Source organism: Rhea pennata, chromosome 3 (assembly GCF_028389875.1).
Source record: "Rhea pennata isolate bPtePen1 chromosome 3, bPtePen1.pri, whole genome shotgun sequence".
Classification (NCBI taxonomy): Eukaryota; Metazoa; Chordata; class Aves; order Rheiformes; family Rheidae; genus Rhea; species Rhea pennata.
Window position 1 is genome coordinate 29,668,898 of NC_084665.1, and position 21,448 is coordinate 29,690,345.

Genomic DNA, 21,448 nt, shown 5'->3' on the forward strand with positions numbered 1-21,448 from the left:
AATTGCTTTCAATTATTGATGAAATTTGTTAAACTAGTTACAGTAAATAATCAAAACATGCATTAGTAAGTGGAAAAAGTTTTATTCACAGTAATTATGTGGCCACACTTCTTAGGGATTTAGGAAAAGGAAGTTAAAGGATGATTAAAATAACCAACCTTCCTGTTTATCTCTGTCAAATTTTTACTCTTTAAACATTATCAGTTTCTAAGTTAGCCTGCAGGAAAAGTTAACTTTAGTTACCACTTAGTTTCTTTACAGAACAAGAAAGAGTAAGAAGTAGAATACAGAAAAAATGTGGACTCAGCTTTCAAATGCTCTTTAAAACTCCTGCCACTTATGTCATTCAGATAAAACATTTAAGAGGTTCCTACTTAAAAAACTATTGTGCTTTTATTGCAAAGCATCTGGAAGTTGGATAATGCATACTATTTCTACTGATATATTTTATACCATTTAATTTAAAAAGTACAAATATAGTTCAGTAAGAGAATGGTATTGCAATATATGTTATTTAAAGCACAAAATATCTTCATATGCGAAAACATGAAAGAAGGAGTACAAGGACAAAAGAACAGATAGTTGTCTAAACACTGAGTAACTCTTTCCCCACTGATGACAACAGTGTAGTTTGGTTAATCCTAAGGACTTTTATAAATTCTGCCCCCCCCCTCCAAATGCAGAGAGAAAAAATGTATGGCTAGACTTCACCTGGTTTATTCTCATAAATCATAAATTCAAAATTTTGACATCCAATGTAAAGGCTTCTTCTTTCTCATCAAACATTAATTTTGACTATGCTATACTCAATTACAGGCAAAACCAGCCAGGAGGTTGACAGCGTACAAACAGGACAAAAGAAGAGCGAAGGAGGATAATGTTCAGCAAATTTTTCTTTCATCTTTTTCCTGACTTCTACATCTTACTTAATCTATGTTGACTTGCTTTATGGATACAACATAATGCTTTATGGACAAGTGCCTGTTTTTGAATGTAACCCTGTGTAAAATGTGCTTAGTCAAGTACACTAGTAGTAAAGTATACTAGTAGTCAAGTATGTCTTAGTTGGATTGAATCCATTTTTCCCTTCTTAAACTGACAGAGTACTATCAGAAAATTGTTCTGAAAAAGTCAGCAAGAAAGAAATTTTGAACATCTTATACTGAGGCATTCTTCAACTGTTACAGAGAGGATGAGCACTCCAGATCTGACTTTCACTGCCATTAATGCTCTGGTCTCTGGGTCGCCAGTCCCGCTGGATGATAGCCATGGGAGCTCTCATCTTATTGCTTAGCTTCAGACACCCATTTCCACAAGAAGATCTGAAAGCAAGTAGGACTGTGAGCTTCCAAAGCTCATGTGTTCAACTGAGTAGAGCAACTTTGTCCATAAAAACACCATATCCAAGTATAGCCTGTCTATAGTCTGATATTCTGTGTCTGGCAAAGCCCATCTCTGACTGCCTCACAGAAAAGCATTTAACCTTAGGTAGTCACGTGGATCTGTAATTCTGCAGCTTGAGAGACCTTTCCTTCTGCCTCCACTGATCCAGACTTGTGAAGTTAGAAATAATTAATATATACACCTGAGCTGGCATACGTTTGGTAACTCTCACCTGGACTCTGAGGCATTTTTTTCCCTCCAAAGATTCCTACTAGATTCCTGCTTCTTCCAGGCTTCCAGTGAAGCTCTGCTCCTACATCACTTACTTCAGTGCTGTTTTATGTCTGGAGAAATAATTTAACAGCTCTTTAGCAGGGCACAAGTGCCAGAACATCATCTGGAAGAAAAATGTATTGCTCTACCAAATAGACTGGAAAGGCCTCAGACACGTATGATTTTAAGTCAATAAAAAAATTACTCTGAACACAATATATCAAAAGTATATAGGAACAAATGTGCCAGATAGTATTATTAACCATAATTAATACTGAAAGTAGTCATTAACTCATCAAATAATCCTAGATCAGATAAGAACTTTCATTTGCTCCCAATAAAGGCAAAAATAGTGTTTCTAGTTAGGTATTTTAACTTTCTTTTTTTCTTGATTCAGTTTCTTCTCTGTTACAATTGTATTTGGTAACTGATAAAAGGATAAAAAATATTCTTGTAAGTTTATATTATCTTGGCATTATTTACAGTCTGTGCACACAAGACACTGGCTTACCAAGAGCTAGAGCAAAGGATCTAGATTTTACGTATCAACTCAGGAAAAACAATCGGTATTTTTCCAGTGATGGGAATCAGGCAACACTTCTGTCCAAAGCAGCAAATCAGACTGACTAGCTTTTTGGTTGTTTAAGATAAATAATCAGCATTTGGGTGGCAATAAATTTTTAGTTGGACAAGATGTTTTTGGTATCCATTACTCCCTGCTTTCCTTATCCCACATTTTAAACTGATTTGAATTTGTGAAGTAAAATCCCTAAGGGCTGTCCTGCACTTTAGGAGACAGATTTTATTAATTGAAGACAGCAAATCACTTACAGAAAATAACTGCAGTATAGAAAAGGACTAGGCAGGTTTGTACTCTGAAAATCTCTTTGTAATTGCAGCCCCTTTAGACAGGCATAATCAATTAGAAGTGGTCTGATTTTAACCAGTTGCAGGCTCATTACATTGCATTCCCATTTACATTGATGAAAATCAGTTTCAGCCTGTGGCCTGGAGCTCATATACAGCACTTCCTGGGGCCTCTTAGATAAACATATCAAGAAACAGTTTTATTTGGATCTGCCCTTCGCCCTTTATTCATTGAAACAACTTTACAAATCAAGATTAAAACAAAGAAAAATTGGCTCGTAACCACAGATATATATATATATGAATAGGATATTTAATTTGAGAAAAAAGTACAAAGCTTCAGTAAATAACTATTCCTTACAGAACATTTAAACATGTGACTCAAAACACTCATTTTTTAATGCTGAGTTTAGCCTTTCTTTTACCTGTCTAGGGACACTCAGGTTGTATTTAATATAAACATACTACTCCTTCACTTCAGGAGGGCTTCTGCATTCCATATATTACATTGTCCCTAACGTAGCTTCAAGTTTTTGAAAGCGTATTTCCATTTTAAGTTTCTACTCTTAGCAGATATATATTGTCTGCCACATATCATTTTAAATAAATACAGGAATGTAAGCAAGACAATGCTAACGAACTATTCCTGAGCAGAAAGAGTCCATAAAAATAACTGCTTTCTCTCTGCGGAAATTCTTTTACCACATAGCACCTGTGTTTGGAGCAGTCCACACAAGCTTTGAAAAATAAATGAATTTGCTACGGTCCGTAATACAGCCACAGCATGTTGCAGTCCTTCAGGTCCAACGGCTGGTTTTCACTAGTCAGGGACACTACAAAAAACTGGGAGTTTCCTGGTGTGAAGTAGTCAGTAAAGGCTTTTGCAAATATGCAGCAATTATTTAAAAAACAGTCAGAGCAGACAAAAATCCAAAGGTGGAAAAAATAGGAAAGAGACTGGTAAAGGCAAAATAATGCTCACTGACTACACAAACGAGGAGCTATCACCTGGAATACTGGCTTTTCCGTCATAAAAAGGAATATGAAAATAGAGTTCAAGGATTAACAATGAGAATCATCAAAAACAAAGAAAAAAACTTCATATAAAGAGAACACAGAAAGACTAGGGTGATTCATACTACAAAGAAGAGGAACAGAGGTAGAGTGTTATGATAAAAAACATGTAGAAGAACTATTATTCCATAGAAGAGCTATCTTTAACAAAAGAGTATTCAAATAAAAATGAAGGATATGCTATATGCTTTCTCATTTATTGCTAAAGATTGTCACCAAGGCCAATGGCTTATCAGGATTTTAAAACTTTTTATTTTGTACAAAGAACAAAAGTAAGTAAATATATATTGTAACATGAGAATTACAGATGGTAGACAGGGTCCATCCAAAACAAACATTAAATAGTCTGGAAAAAAGTTCTCCCTAGAAGTACGCTATCTTGAAACTGCTCCATACAGGGAGGCTCGTTCCTCCCTGCAAAGCATGCAGTCCATCACAAACAGTGGCCAGTACCACATGAGATGAGACCAATGGTATAACATCATTGGGCATATCCCTCTCCCAAGCAGAATATCGGAAAGGGGAGAGTAGCAGTATTCTGTTTGTACAGTCTTGCACCAGTAAAACATTCTAGAAAACTCGAGGAGATTACCTTTTTTTTTTTTTTTTTTTTTTAATACAGTTCTGTAATTAGGAATATTGCAAAAATCAAGTTTCAGCCTCTGACAGGGAACGGTATCTCATTCGTCTCATCAACAGTCTCCAGAACTAGCTCTACAGATTGCAGAATATAGGTCCCATTTATATAAAGCAGCTGAAACACCCAAAGGACTACGGCATTCAGCAGATACTGTGAGACAGGTAATGTATTATTGTTTCTCCAGATTCAACACAGCTCAGAAATTTCCCCACAAAAATTTAATCTGATTTATACAGCAGTATATTTGACTTACCTGGTCTTTGAAATTTCCCCAGGTGAGTACTCAGTATCACAAGGACATCGATATAGGCAGCTCGGGTTACCAAGCAAGGATTTGGCCTGGAAAACGAAGTTACTAAAGATGAAATCCTTATAAAACCTGTGCTCAGACACAACCAGTAAAGCATATCAACTTGGAAAAATGCATCAATGCAAATGTTCATTGCTATATAAAAAACTGGACTATCTTAAGTCTGTTTTGTCCATTTTTAAGTCTACTTAGTCTATTAACAAAGATCAACTACTGCTAAAATCAAGCTGCACAGGCAAAAGAATAAGGCTAAGTTACCTAAGCTTTATATCCTGGTCCAGACTGAATGACAGTCTGAGTGACAGCAGAATGACAACAAGTTTCCTGCATCCATTTCCACAACTCCCAGTTTACACGATTCATTATTATTGGAAGAAGCAGCTTGCCTTAGAAATTAGTACATCTTTATTTTGTTTATGGATAATGTGTGTAATTAACTGCAATAACAAAAATAAGATTTTAGGTCTTAGAATTTGTAAGAAAAAACAATTCCCTATGAAAGGTATCTATCCCTTTACTGGCCGTACCTCTACCATTGTTTTAATGAAGACTCCAGAAGAAAACAAGTTAAAAAAATTTTTTTTTCCTCCTGAAATTTAGTATTAGGGATTTTGTGTACATGTATCCATTGGTCATAAGCTACCTCCTGCTCTGTTCCCTCAAAATGCAAGCAATAAACATTTTCTTTTCAATTACAAAAGTAAAATTAAGTTAACACCTTCATTTTTCTTTATATTATCACTCTATGTTTCAGCCAGGAAAACCCTCTCTGGAACATAACTTAATATGTGAACAGGAAACCCAGTTTAAAACACAGGAATTCATCATATGAGTCCAAAGGTACTTGTACTAAAACAAAACTTCTGAGAACCAAGCAGTACAAGTTTGAAGTATGACTAATTCTGTTCAATACTTCATTTTTATTTTGTCTAGCGCTTACTTTGTATGCTTATCTTTACGTTTGAAACTCATTCAAAAATGCGTTAATTAAATACGTTCCAACAGACATTCCCAACTCTGTAACATCTTTAAAATTCCAGGAAAATAACTTTTGCAAATTTACAAAGGTTTGTGATCATGATACGAAAATGAAAAGGTTTTGTGTAGAAATCTTGCAGCTGGATTTGCCTATGGAGGAGCCAGTCTACAACTGGTTTAAAAGGACCCCTGTTACCTGAAACGCTCCTCAACCTTCACAGATAAACTCCATGATAAGGGTAAGTTACCCATGATTACTTTTATGGGCTACGAGGTTATGCATCCATGTAACATATAGTCAACCACAGTGCTACGAGAATCTCTTTTTTCCTTTTTTATTGAGGGGAAGGGAATTTGCAAAAAAGGCAGTTTTTAGATATATTCTTACTAGTGAAGCACACATGAGTTTCCTGAAGCTTCTTCATGCCTGCTTCTTATAGTTTGCTTTAAGCACGAGAGCTAAAAACCTGTCTGTGAAGATGTACATCAGTAAGAACCGATACCACAAGAAGCCAAAACCATTCTAATATGGTCTATTTTTGAAAAGCTGGATTAGAAATATTTAACTTCTGTCCACATTGACTAAGTAAAGCTTTTTTTCTGTGTCTTGGGCTTCCTGTTGTTACCAAATCTGATGTGTGTGTGGGAAAAAAAAAAGATAAAAACAAGAAAAAACAAGAAATACTCGGATTTGTGTGAATGGATGCAGGTTTAGGAAGCTCAACCCACAAGAAAATAGAGTAACAGACCAGTCAAAGCAGGTCAGCCAAGACAGACAGACAAAAATTGAGAGGTCTCTCGTAGTTATCTCTAAGATGGACAAAAATAGCCACAGGAGATTCACATTCAAATGACACACACGATGGGCCTGCTGCATTCTAGCTAGCCTATAAAAACTGAAGAGTCACTTATTCCGTCATTTCACTGGAAAATGAATTTCCAACTTACAAACTGTGCCTTGGGAAAAACATGCTGATGCTACTATTACTCAGGAAGTGACAACAGCAATACTGAAATGTGTTTTATTCTGGTCCAGTCTTTAAGCATTTACCACTTAATTTTGAGTATGCACATATTCATGTTTTGACTTTGAAATAAGGCATTTTTACTTTAGAAAAAGCCAAATGTTTGTTCTTGGCTTGCTCCATTGCTCTGGTGATGCTAGTGAATTCTCAGCGGTATGTGCCAGACAGACAGAACAGGAAACCCAGTTTTCCAAAACCAAGAATTTTCAGTTGTTCTGACTGTAGCAAAAACCTCAATGTTTAAAGTCAATCAATTTTTCATTTGCATAATATGCCTGACAGCCAAAATTCACATGCTGAACATTTCAAATGATGTACTGTGCAGTATTTAAGATGACCTGTTTATGCAGAACTCAATGAGAATGGGAATCGTACAAAATGTTTCTTTTTTAACATAAATATACAAATAAACTGGTGTTCTCATAAACAAGCTTTGTAGGAAATCTGTCTCCAAACAAAAAAGTCATAGCACTAGCAAGGGTGTGAGCTCTAGGCATTTGAAATAGCGTTCTTTCCTTTTTTGGTCCCAAACCCCCAAGTTAGCTCACTTCCCTTCCAATTTGGATATTCATGAAAACAAATACATCATATACCCATTTCAGATGATAGACTGTATCTGACTCTGAAGAGAATAAGCTTGAAATGGTAGGACTCTTGCACCTAAGGGTATGCCCAAACAAAAATATAATGTGGCTATAAAAACAATATTCAAACCACTAATGGATACTAATAGCAGGCTTATACAGCACAGAGGTTTGTGCTGTCCTCATTAAGGTAACGCTTACAGCAACAGCAGATTTGTGAAGTCAAACAGACGGTACTAAGGACTCAGTGCCCACCCTTTACGTCATGCCCAGAAGCATTAAAAATAATTTTCAGAAGTTTATGCTGTCACTTCTTGTTCCTCTTTGGATTCAGAACTCAAGGCTTTATAGTCAACCTACTGCAGGGATCTCACTGTACTTCGGAGCTTATTCTGAAGTTGCTGGTATCCCTTCATGATGCTGTATTTAGATATTAACTGTCCAGGTGAAAATAAAGTCAGTTCACGAACAACTGCTAAGAGAAAGAGCCTCTATGTCCCCAGTAGATCATCACAGAACTCCATGGAAGATGCAGGGTGACTGGAACAACCTAAGTCAAAAATGTTCCAGAAGAATGAAGATTTTTAAGAGTCTATAGATGCTTGCTAAGAGTCTATTTTTTAAAAAAATTAGCATGGTTAAACTCCAGATAGAAATCTGAAAGAAGAGTTATCAGTTTCCATATCATTAATTTTGACATGTTATAGATGATTTCTGGATTAGATCTTGAAAATAAAGTCTTCCACAACTAACCAATTTTGTATCATTAAGGTTGAACAAATAATTGGGGATAGGGTAATCAGACTTTGTTGTAGCTGTATTTTCAATTCTAGTATGTGAATATTAAATTAGAAAACACTTGAAGCCACCTGCAGAAAGAATTTTTTGTTAGCTTTTAAATCCATGGGCTCACATTCAAACTTCTATGAAGAGGCCCAAGTTAAGCAGCTACAGAATATTATATCATTGAAGCTGAAAAGAAGCTATTTATTTCAAACAAGAAACTGCCTGGTATGTGAATTAGGAAGCATATCCTTCAAAAGATATTCCCACTTTCTAAATGTAAATTTGAATTGCCAGATTCAGAAACTTAATGTACAATACTGCTTTTTTTTTTTCTTTTTTTTTTTTTTTTTTAATTTTCCCCTAGCTGGCTTTGTAATGTACAGTAATGTTGGAAACTCTTTGATTTTTGTTCTAGCTTTAGCACCTCTAAGTACTCTAAGTACCGTTGATTGTAACCCAGGTTTCTGTATGAAATCTATCCTAGAATCTCACAGTTTGGAGTTCTGCAAATATTTTTTTTAAACAAAGTTTTATTCACCTTTTATAGTTAAGCCATGCTCAATTTAAGGCAGTCACTCGTTTGCTTATTTTGGATAGTAAATCCGACACAAACCAAACTGGCATTTATTGCAAGAAACTGGCAGTATTTGGTCACGGATCTTCTGCACACCCTGCTCACACACCTGGTTTCAACTGTATCAGCAACATATGGTTTAACTTCTGAAACTCAGTTTCTCCTGTATTACTGCTTATTTTAAAGATCAACATTAGTGAATTATGGAGCAAACTATCTCCTCTTCCAAGAGAAATAACAGGGAGTAAAAAGCATAGAAAGCTCACTCATTTGGCTTCAATTCTGTCAGAACACTTGGAAAACTCAAACCAATTAAATATACAGCCTCTTGCTCCTCTAACCATTAAGGTCTGCAAAGGCCCTTATGCACCATTTCTACTTATATTTCTATTCATATTCCAGGACACCATTTAACCATACAGATTTCTATATATTAAATAGTTCATTCAAGACTCCTTTATATCGGACTTGTACCACAAAACTTCTGGTGCCCAACTTCAGCAGATTCTCACTCTATTCTCACAAATCCCAATTTTAAAGTGACGTTTTAAGTCAGATGACTTAAAAAGACATCAACTGTTTAATTCCTGGTCATTCTTCTTTTTCCAAAAAGAAAGCATCACCTCATATAGATATAAATAACAACAACAGCAGCAGTAGGTTTAATTTGTTACATAAACAAGATGATACATGTCACAGATTATCAAATCAAAATTGTTTGTGTTAATGTTTACAATATTACTTTGTAGTTATTTAGATCAATGAAAACTCAGTATTTTCCTAAGAGGAGTTAATTTTGCTGATATTCTTTCTTCATTAAGAAACAGATGTTGAAAAATTATTAGCAGAACAAGAACTATATATATGCAATAACTTATGATACTTACTAAACATTTAATGCCATAAAAGTATGTTTGCTAATCAAACTCAAGAGGCCAAATATTTGTCCTAACAAGTTGTCTCAAACTGTTGGTCAATGTCTATTAAAAAAGCTCAGAACATCTCTGTTGAGAATTATTTAGTTTAGTTAAGAGATCTTAGTATAGTTAGATATCTTAGGCATATCTAAAAAGCTTTTGTAAAAGCTTTCAGAAAAGCTGTGTTCTGCATCTTCCAAGCATCTATAAGAGTTTGAAAGACTTTGTATCTTTCAACCAATGCTGCTTTATGAATACAGCCGGTCTCATTTGTCATAATGAAATACTACTTTATGGAGTAAGTAACACAATAAAGTCAACTAAGTTTCCTCCCAATAGTATGTAACATGTATATCACTGTTTTGATCACTGTAAAATAATGAACAACTACACAGAGCGTCAGCAAACATTTTTTTCAGGCTGAAATATACCATGTAACAGGCTTCTAGTAACTTAGGCTCTACACATGTTAATTGCTTACCCTCAGCTTCAATCTTTAAAAATTGATGACAAGATTTGGCTTACGAATCACGCAAATCTAAAAATGTAGGCAAAATCCTACAACTACAAAACCTCCTAAACGTCCCCGTGTTCTGTCCAAAACATTCTGTTCAAGACATTCTTAAGAGGCAAGGTACAGAAACCAGGGCTGGCATGATTAAAAGGACAACTCTTCCAAAGGCCAGTTCACACTACTTTGAAAATAAGCTGAGAATCATTCTTATGACTGTGTGGTTATTTTCACTTCAGCTTCCAAAGTTACCTATCAATTAAACAAACTGCCTACTCCTTCCCCAGCCTTTGAATTAAAGTGCCACAGTTATGGGAATGACAAATGTTTCTGGACCCTTTAGAAAGGCTGAAAAAAGCCTAAAATTTCTGGAAGGAACACCCTTTCACAGGACTGAACTTTTAGGACAGTATTTTAGAAAGAACACATACTTAAAAAATAAATAAATAAAATAAATTTTAAAAAACTAGCAACAGATAAGCACCACCCTTGTCTTCTCTTTCAATAATATACAGTTGTCTGAAAACAATACTCAGCAACAGCTATTAAATTTAGATTTAATTTGATTTAAATTTTTGGCAGAAAATAGATCAGCCTGCTGGATCTGAATTTAAGCCCTGAATTCTCCTCCTTTCCCACTATCAACATTAGGTGTAGTTTTTGCTTCCAAAAGATAGAACAGATTGTTTTGCAGAACATCATATTCTGGCTAACACATAGGAAGCTTTTGGAAAAGTGTTTTTGGAAAAAACTTGCATTTCTGAACTCAGAAAAAACTTCTGATGAGTTGACATTTTGCATATGACTGAGGCTGGAATTTCACCTCTAGGTCTGGCATAACAGCAGGGAAGAATTTTGATTAAGTCAAACACTTCCTAATGTCACCTGGTAGATGAGGGCAGGGTGTATGAGACTTCGTGTTTTATGTTTCACAATCCTCCTTTCTCTCTCCCATGACCTCAGCTCTTCTGGTTGGCACACCGAGAAGAGAAACCTGAGGTTTAGAGTGCGTCAAATGCCAGCTCCCTGCTTCCTGCAGGGCGGCAAACCTCTGCAAAGCACTCTTCCTTTCTGTTGCCAGATTTCTTACACGTTGCCTGCAATTACGCCTCTCGTTCCCCTGCACAGAGCTGTAAGGACAACATGCGACACATCTATTCTAAAGAAACAAGACCTGACGGTAACATGATTTGCTCTACTACTTCTATACACTAAGAGACTTAAAGAGACTACAATACAGTGCAAGATCTTCAGCTACATTATTGGCCACACTGTCACAGAACTTGAACTATAAAGCACCAGCACACTATTTACGACTGAACTGAATAAAACGGGCCACATTTAACTCCCTGCAAATTTCCTTGACATCTTTTTGACAACTTTGGGAAAACCTGCAGGGAATCATTAGCTAAAAATCTTTTAAAAGCACCAAGTGGTGCATCTGCTGTGATGTTTGAATCTCGATACAGCCAACACTACATATTCCTCAGAGGGCCAGGGGATTTTTTCCCTATGGGGTTGCTGATGAACCAGGCCCAGCTGTCCTTGTATTGGCCACATTTCACCTGCAGAGCGATCTAGAAAAGGAGCATGGGTCACTCATGGAGGCCACAAAGCTTACGGAAATTACACCTGTGCATACAGTTAGCAGCTGATTAGTAGATAAATCTTCCACCGTTTTGGTTATTAGCTTTCAAACTCTGCAGTATTCTAAAGATTGGGGTTATTTCAGGGTACATTTGCACAGAATTGCAGCCTTCATATTTTGATTTACTTTCTCTCAGAGCCCACGTCATGTAGCACTAAAACAACAACATCAAAAGATGCATGACTTTTGTCTGGTCTTCTTGAAGAGTCATTAATAATTGATTTAATTATTAAACTTTGGCCATAATATTTTTAACCATGTAATACAAAACCAGCACATCAGTGAACAACATGGCCAACAGACCTACATGTTAATGGAAAGCATTTAAAAAATATGAAGCCAACACTAACAAGTAATCCTTGCTGAGTTCCTGGAAGTGAAGGAACACCCGTGTATAAACACAAACATCTCAGAACAGTAAATCTGCTTGTCTACTTGGGTTGTTGGCACCTTCTTGGAGTCAGTGCCACAGGAACAGCCCCCTGCCCGTTCTGTAAGATCAGCTTGTCCTGCACTAGAAGGAGCAGTTTCCTCAAAGTGGAAGTTATTGGTCTGGTGATTTCACTTTTTCTATCACTAAAGCCCGTTTCACATTACTGTTAGTTTCCCTGATAAGGGCAGGGAATTTATCGCTTCAAAGGGAAGCTACACAAATTATTTCCACAACAATACTACTTAGAATATTCTGAGTTTCAGATATTAAGAAAAAACTAACTTGTACTCTGGTTGTCCTTGGTGAATATAACTGGAAGGTTGTGTTTTGTTGTCGGTTTTTGAGCATGCTGGTTTGATAAAATAATTCTGTATGCTTTCTTTTTTTGTTCTTTTAATAAGAACCTTATGTGATACTTTTACACCATCCTAAAAATCTGAGAGGTCAAACTAACCCCATGTGCAAATTTACCAAATTTTATACAATTAACATCAGGGATGAATTTGGCCTGTAAAATAGATGTTACTAAAACTCTTTTGTTTATTTATTGGAAAATATTTGTGGATATGAGTAAGGACTTATGTCCAAAAACTGTAATTGTACGTGTTTTCTGCCTACTCTAAATGTTGCAGTGTTGGAGGAAACATATCTTTAACAACGTTTCTTAATTCTTAGTATTCCCTGAATGCTCATATTTAAGTTAGAAGCATGCTTGCGATCCTATGTAAAATGTTTTATCTTACGCAAAGTACATCTTCAACTTCTGTCTGAAGTTTAAACACATCTCTATTGATATCCAAAGTAAGTGTTCAAAATCAAGCCATCATTAACTACCTAAATAAATCACCTGTAGTTGAGCTAAAGGTACCATGATGAAAACTAGTGAAAGAGTGGACTTAGAGTAGCACAGAAATTTTAATTAGGCTGCTAAAAGCATGTAAGATTTAAACGGATGCCTCCAAGAACACTTTTATGGTGAGGGAGATAACTTACAACTCTGCTCTCAAAAGCAGTAAAGTAAAAGATGAGCCAGACTGTATTAGGCATATGGCTAAGAAAGTGTGGATTAATAAATTTCTACCATTACTGACATGCAGTAACTGTTCATACTGGCATGCTTCCTTTTCAACTGGAACAGGACAAAAATTATCATTTTCACTTAACGTCTGCTACTGGGTAAGAGCGCACACATAGAAGATTGCTGCAGTCTGGCTAATGAATCCTGATCAGTAGATTACCACAGAGCCAGGCTCAGTCATGAAAATTATTTTCAAATTTTGAACATGGATACATAATGCATATAGGCCATTAATGAACAAATATGATTAACTATTTCCCAATGTACTAGACAGCTGTAGGCTTTAAAAACAGAAATGAAAAAATGGAAAAGCTAGAAAATAGGAAGATGACTGACGTGGCCTTTGAAGGAAAAGAAGGTTGGTATCGATTCAGTAAAAGATAAAAAAGCAATGAAGCTATCAAAAGAGAAGGACTACCCCGCCAAGAATAATCTTGTTTTCTTATTTGTTGCCTTCTTACTGTAAAAAAGCCCCCTTCCAGCCCTCCCCCTTCCATAAATCACACCATGTCTGCTTGCAAAAGCTGCAAACAATTCACAAGCATGCTGCAGCTACACCTGCATACACCTCTGGAAACTTCCACCGTAACCACACAAAATACTGTTCTGTCCCTAAGTCTGCTCATTAGAGATTAGTGCTGTCTGTCCTTTGAGACAGCGAGAGGAAGAAAGGCACGTTCAGGTCACGCTCCTTGAGCCATGAGGACCTGACACCATACTGAGGCCACATTCCTGTTTTCCAAAGAGGAGGTCTAACTCAACTCACATGAAGTTCCTTCTAGGAAGGGAGTAAAGCCACTTGCCCATCTGTCAACTCACATAATGCTGCCAAAAGTACATGGGGAAGGAGGTCACTACAGGTTTGCTGGAATGCAACAGCCATCAACTTGGCAGGTCACAGTACTCTCTAGTACTACAAAATGCTTGTGAGATTTCCCTCATTCAAGGTAGAGGTATAGCTGGGTCACTCCAGAGTCAGCCTGGAGAAAACTGAGTTGCAAGTATCTCAATGGGAAAAGAATCCAGTTTTGAACCTAAATCTGGAATCACTTTGCATGGACTGGTTACATGAGCTTGAATCTTGCGCCCCTACATGAGAACCCACTGATATTTTTAGTGGTCCCATCCACAACACACAGGGCTGAGCAGCAGCATAAAAGGCCACGGGATATGTGGATTATAAAGCTAAGCATGTACACCACAGGCAATCCAGCTCAGACAAGTTGGTGACTCATTGCAAAGTGAAAGCCAGCTGATTCTGCCCAGGGCTATCTCCCATCCTAACTCCCATGTAGTTTCAGGGAACCATCCTTCTTAAAAGTAAACCTCCCCTGTGCAGACAAGCTCTTGGTTAAGAAATGGCACATACCTAGAAGTTAACAGAATACGTTATGTGATGGCTGGCAGAACCTAAAGTCTTTTCCTCCCTCCTGTTGTCACCAGTAAGACTGAAGCTGGCGGTGGGGGGAATCAAACTAAACCCATTGGGAGGCTGCATCCTTCAGCAAAGCTGTGCAATGACATGACTTCACCAGTTTTCCAATACTAACACTTAGCCATGCCAAAGGCTACAATGAAACAAGACACATGTTTCCTGGACTTCTGTGTAACAAATTACCAGCTCCAAAAGCTGCACTTTTAGCTTTCTATATTTATAAAGCAGAAGGCACCTACAGTTAGCCTTGTAACTCCTTGGTATGCAGCTGAGCTAAAAACAACTTCTACTCTTTTTCACCCATATGAAAGACCTTTGAACTTTTTCAAAGGCTTAGCCTGATATATTATTTTTTATAGCTTCCACCAGACTACTTTCCATCACTTCATTCGATCACCTCAGTCCTCCAACAAACAGACTTCATCTATTTTGATATTTCTGTTCTTCTCAAACAGCCTGCATCTCCCATACTTGCTGGAAAATACAGTATAAGGATAAATCCGTACGTGAAATCAAACATTTCAAATTTCACTTTGAGAAGTCAGTGGAAGACTTGAAGAAAGTTCACCCAAACATCAAAACCAGAAATATTACTTTTGAATACTCAAAAAGTTAGTATCTCAAAGATGTACAAAAAATAAGAAATGAGAAGAGGCTTTTTTTCTGATACTTTAATATGTTCTACAAAGGAGAATAAACAGTTAATCCCCTAAGTTTGGCTTAACAATGGAAAGACGGACAATACCAATTGAAAAAAAAATGTTCTATGAAACGTATTTTCAAAAAATTTAACTTCCTGGGGAGAGTGAGCTATTATTTTATCCCCTAAAGCAAATTCAGACATCTGGAGGTGGGAGAGAAGGAGGGAAGAGATTAATATATACATGTAATAGACTCTCATGCTTTTTTACACCACTTCATTTTTAATAACTATTCAAGAATTTAAAATCTTGCAAAAAATAGGAGAATCTCATAGTGGATGTTCCATAGGATAAAGGAAATATGCAGCTGAAAAAGCCAGAAATAGCTCTGCAAAACTAACACAAAAACATGAATGAAGATTGAATGCAAATAAGCCTAAGATCAGAAGAGTACACTTTTGGAAATAAGTCCCCATTTCAAATTCACAGACTGCTTTCCTGTTATTTTAACTTTTTTTAACCCATTTAAGATTAATAGTGCATGTACCTATAATACTTTTTTTCAAACAATAACCACACTGTGGTATCTGTGACATTAAGTTATCTCCTTACGAGATTATTAATCAACTATTTTCTATTACCCTTTCGCCTTCTCTGAAGAGAAGGAACGTAAGAATGACTGTACCTGGAGCAAGAGGCTCTCTAGCCAGCCCCCTTCCTGACAGCACCAGCAGCAGAGGCATAACAAAAAGTGTAAAAACAGGGCAAGTATGAAGTGATGGTTTCCTGAAATACTCTCCCAACCTCCACGAAACAGCACAGATGGACTTACTGAGCCAGAGCTAGCGCGTTTGTGATTAATAATTTAATTAATACAATTAGTTAAATCTATCATTATCCTTGATGCCTTTTCCTTCCATTAACTTCTCCAGTTAGTTTTTAAAGTTCATGAACTTTCAGCATCCACAATATTTTATGATGAAGGGTTTTACTACTCAGTTACACGTGTGAATAACTACTTTTTTTTTTTTTTTTTTTTTTTCATTTTAAAGCCCACTCGTTGACTTCATTTGATGTTCCTAATTCATACTTTGGATGAAATCATTCATTATTTTATATATCTCTTTTCTACAGCTCCTCAGCAGCCCCTTTTCCAAGTCAGACTCCTAGTTTCCTTAGCCGTTCTTACAGAGAGCAGCTTCCATATCTGGGTTATCCTGGTCTTTTTTTAGTTCTACAATACCATTTTTAAGCTGATATGACTAGAGCCAATATACACTTGATGCAGCTGCACACTAGTTTAAGATGTTCTTTTTGTTCTTCTCATTCTTTTCTCTACCCTAAATATTCAGGTTCCTATTTTAGACTGCCACTGAGCATTGAATTGATATTTTTATGGATTTTTTTTTTAATAAGAGAAGTGTATCACTCCAAAGGATTAACAATCATCTAAAATTCACCATCAAACTACATATAAAGTTAGATAGGCATCCTTTTATCTTTATCCACAATGACTTTTATTTGCCACATTATCATCTTGCTAGTAGGTCTCATAAGACCCTTCTGCAGTTCCTTACAGCTGGCTCTCATCTTTGCTACATTAAAATATTAACACCATTAACAAATTTTGGCATCTCACTAGGCACTTCCTCTTCCTGATCACTGACAGGTTAAGACTGCCAGGTCCTAACAAATTCCTATAGGATTCCTCTGTGCAAATTCAGTATTTTACTCCTAATTTCCATCACTTTTTGCAAATAAAGTTCAAGATAGCTTTTCTCATGTGTATCACTTCACATTTATTTATATAAAGTTTTACCTGTTTTATCATTCTCATTCAATCAGAAGACATTCTGCATTTCTTGAAGATCAGCTGTATCTTGATTACTCTGAATCACTTAACATTAGCAGCAAACTTCTTCGACTCACTAGTCACTCCTTTTTTTCATATCAGTTATGATTCTGCTTTTGATGATCATAAAGCAATATAAGTCTTATCAGAGATCTGAACTAGACTCCCTAGTGACTTCTCTCCACTGTGAAAATTGTATCCTGGAATATTTCACCCATTTTTTTTTTTTGTTTATCCAATGACCTCCCTTTCCTTCTACAACAACTCTGTCTCCTCAAAGAGTTTTTAGGTGAGGAATTTTCAAAGGGATTTGACAAGATCAAGCAGATTTTCAGGGAAAAAAAAATCTGTTTTCTTCACTGCAGTATATTGGTCATCTGAAGATCGTTTTACCGAAATCTAAGGAAAATATTTCCAGAATTGCAGTGAACTGTTTGTGGCCAGCTAAATGCTTATTTCAATAGTTTCAACAACTGTTCACTGTGACATTTTTCTATTTTTTTGGGGGGGGGGGGCGGGGGGGTGTAAAAGTGAAAACAGAGAAAATAATATCATAACCTAATTATGTAGCTGTACTCTTCTTAGCCCAGAAAGAACATTTATCCTTTCCTCAAAAGGATCCTTCTGTAAGCATCTTCATTCACACTTTTTTTTTGTCTTTTTTAATGACTGGACAGTCATTAGCAGTCTATAAATGAGAATGAACTGAGAAAAGAATAAAATGATAAAGCACACAGATAAAGTAGACTCATGTTTTTTTCCAAAAAAATCTGGATTTAGAAAACAAACGAATAAGACAACTAAATTTTACACAATTCTAGAGAAATAAAGATGTGCATTTTGCCAAGAAAAAAAAACAAGAGTCTATCAAGTTTTTAATATATTTTTAACTTACGTGTATGAATATATACCTGATGTTTTATCTTACCTTTTGGCCAACCATACTTTGGTTCCTATGCAGGTAATGATGTCATTCAGTCCCTTCTGAAAGTCTGAATTAATGTGCTGTTTCAATTCCAAGTAGGACTGTAGCAAGTGAAAAACCTAAACAGCCCCCCAAAAAAAGAAAAAGAAAATTGAAAACTGCTGTGGAAATATTTTTGAACCAAAGTTTCTAGCTATTGCTTTTCTCTCAAATAACTAAGAAGAAAATGACACAAAATGAACAACTATTACTCAAGCCGTACATCTGTACACAGGAAGAACAGGAATTATTTTTTTGTTAATCCTTTAACCAAAAGCTTTACAGATTATGCTTTCTATTTTGGTATCCTGAATTCTTTTCTTCATGGTGTCTAGGATGCATCTTCACCCGGCCTAACGAGATGGAATCCTTAAATTGCCTATTCTTTAAAAATAACTTTTCAAAGTGAATGATAAAGCACGCATAGGAAGTAGTGGAAGACAACAGACTCAGCGAAGTCATCAGAGCATAGTCTGATGAACACTGCTCTTACTGGCCCCTTGCCAACAAAGCATCTCTCAACTTTCAAACTTAATTCTGTGCCATCCACTCAACAGTGCCAGTGTAACTGCCCATGCAGCATCCTGGCAACCTGGCCCACAGGATGGACAGGGCTATCTGTGTTACACAAGTACAAGCAGAAAGGCAGGAAAGGGTGAAAAGCTGCAGCAAAAGAAATGTCACTTAAGACAACACTGATGCTGAAAGAAGCTTCTGCCAAATTACGGCATATGCAAATTAGACAGTATATACAGTATATATTAACCATAAGAATCCATTAGAACTATAGAAGAAAACTGCAATAAGTCTGTTTCAATCGCAAAGGTAATTAAAGTCATGAGCTACTGACTACAGTATTCATACACTGCAAGAATTTCTCTTGCATTACAGAATTAAAAGATCTCCAGTGAAATAAATATAGTTGACACTTTTGCTAATGCTTAGGTATCAAATGCCTATGATTGCCAAACCTGGTCCACACTTAAAATTTAGATGTTTAGGTACCTGAATCCCAGAGAACATGTGTTAGTAAGACCTTTACATACATTCTTTAACACATACAGTAGCACATCATCCCTTTACTGAGCAAAAAGCTTTCTAAAGTCAGCACTATTAGTATATATCCCTCTAAAGTCCTGACAGAAAAGTATCTTTAATAGTTTTTTTGAGATCCTTCATTCAGGGCTCCAGAGTACACCAGGCACTTGGGTTTCACAGAGCAGCAGCTTACATCCCTTCCTTCCAAGGACAGGAGAACCTGAGCTCTTCACACCGAAGCTGAGGGAATGACTGTGCTGTCTCCTCCTGAGTTTCATATAGGAGACTCAGACACATTCTAGCCACCGTGAAGGAAGGAATTCAAAATACCAAAATAGAAAGCACCATCTGTAAAGCTTTCTCATCAGCTGATTAACAAACCAAGCAATTCCTGCTCTTAGTGACCTTCCTGTGCTGTTAAAAAAGAAATTTTCCAAGTACTATTGAATACACAGAAAGGGGTTAAGAAAAAACAGTTAAGATGTATGGTCAGCTAGGTCATAAGTATGAAGAGCAAACAGTGGATGACACATGAAAGTTGAAACCAACTGCGCAGTGCAGAGGGACTCTCCAACCCAGCCCCTGCAGTACTCAACTTCTCCACGTATGGACACACTCTTCTGACACAAGTCACAATGCCCATGTCATTCTACTTAGTTTTTACCTCCACCATTCATATGTCAGTGAACGGGCAATATGATTTAGGTCCTACATGGAGAACATGGTGCAGCAATTAAGCCCAAAGGGAATGATCTTGCTTAAGTTAAGGAGTTTTTTTTTATAGGTATAACTTGGAAGCTGTAAGAGAAGGAACATGGTACCAACTCTCTCCGTATAACTTGCCTTAAAGCCTCAAAATCCTAAATCTATTTACCTACACAGGTAGGTTACACTGATAAAGATGACAGGGTTTCTACATCAACTGAAGGAGCACATCCCTCATTGATTATTTCTTTAGACTGGTGATGTGCAGAAATTAGGGAGCTTTACAGACGTTATCAGGCCACTTCTAAAAACACTTATACACACGTGAGCATTTTACATTAAAATACTTTATTTGTGAGAGTATCGGCATTTCACACTTGCAAAGGGACAATTTTATGACTAACTGATCAAGCTGGAGCTTTCACTTAATTTGGGGGGAAAAAATCTTTTCATTCACATTTTTACATCTCAGATCTTGGTCTCCTTCATCTCCTTCATTGCCACTTGCTTCCGGGGTTATTTTTGCATTTGTTTGCTTGTTTTGGAAACACAAGCACAGCCGCATAGCATTAACTTGACACAATTTCATCTGCGTTATTTTTCCTAAAATTATTCAAGTGGAAAAACAGCTGCAGTAATATCAAATAAACACAGGAATATACATGGAACAGAAGAGACGTCAAGAGACTATTTAATCCATACAAACACTGAGGTAGGGTCTAATATACTTGGACAAAACATGCGCTTGCTTGTCCTGCTTTTGGAAACAGCCAACGAAGTAGATTCCAAAATACTCGTATGCAACCTCTTCTAGTGTTTCATACTCACAATCCAAGCTCTTAAAAGTAAGGTGTTCCTTTCCACTCCCACCCTTGACTTCTGCCCTCATGGCCCAGGAAAACAACTGTTCTCTGGACTCCATTCAGTTGGTTCAAATTTTTTCCAAGTGAGGTACTTATTAAACACAGAGTTCCCACCAGAGTTCCCTGTGACAGCAATAATGAAATAAACTCTCTTCTCCTGGTGTTAACAGGTGCTATTTATGCAAGAGACATTCTGGAAAGATATCTGCCCCATCTCTCTCTCTCTCTCTCTTTCTCTCTCTCTTTTTTTTTTTTTAATCCTTTCAGCTCCTCTGTATTGAGCATCATTTTGTTGATGGTTAGAAAGATGGTTCTTTCTAGCCTTCCTAAGATTGCTCTGAATATTGAGCCTCTACAACCTGTATTACAAAACTGCAAGCTTACAAATTGCACTAATGCTCTGTGTTCTGTCACACAAAATTTTACTAAGTATAGTAAATAGACCTAGGTGGAGGGCAACTTGAGTATCTGACCACTCTTGAAATCTTTTCTCACTTTAAAACTCTATTATGGCTAATTATTCCTCCAAGAGCTCTCTCCCCCCCCCCATTCCTCATTTTATAGGTTTTTTTTGTTGTTGTTGTTGCTGTTTTTATTATAAAGTATCTTCTTCAAGGCTTGAATACATCCTTCCTTTTTAGGAGTTCTTAAAGGTAGAGAACAAATGGTTCAAAGATTTTTTTCAGCTAATGACTCAAATCAGAATGACCAGAAGTGATTTTCATCAGACCTCTCCATTTTGAATCCTATTCTTTAGCCTACTCTGGCCTAAACAATTGTCCCCTTGTTAAAAAGGTTTATGCAAGTATCTACTTGAAATTAATTCCTTTCATTAAAATCAGTGCACAAAGTTGGCACGAACTACTAGT

At 36.6% G+C, this 21,448-nt stretch overlaps 1 protein-coding gene across 3 annotated transcripts in view; it reads right to left on the reverse strand.

Moving 5' to 3' along the window:
* Window positions 1–21,448, reverse strand: part of THADA (THADA armadillo repeat containing) — a 170,297-nt gene that overhangs the window by 45,501 nt on the left and 103,348 nt on the right. For all 3 annotated transcript variants that reach the window (XM_062571896.1, XM_062571899.1, XM_062571897.1), the window contains 2 exons: window positions 17,938–18,053; window positions 4,491–4,576 (listed from right to left, as the gene is read on the reverse strand). In XM_062571896.1, coding sequence (XP_062427880.1) covers window positions 4,491–4,576; window positions 17,938–18,053 — 202 coding nt within the window. The remainder of the gene's footprint in view (window positions 1–4,490; window positions 4,577–17,937; window positions 18,054–21,448) is intronic.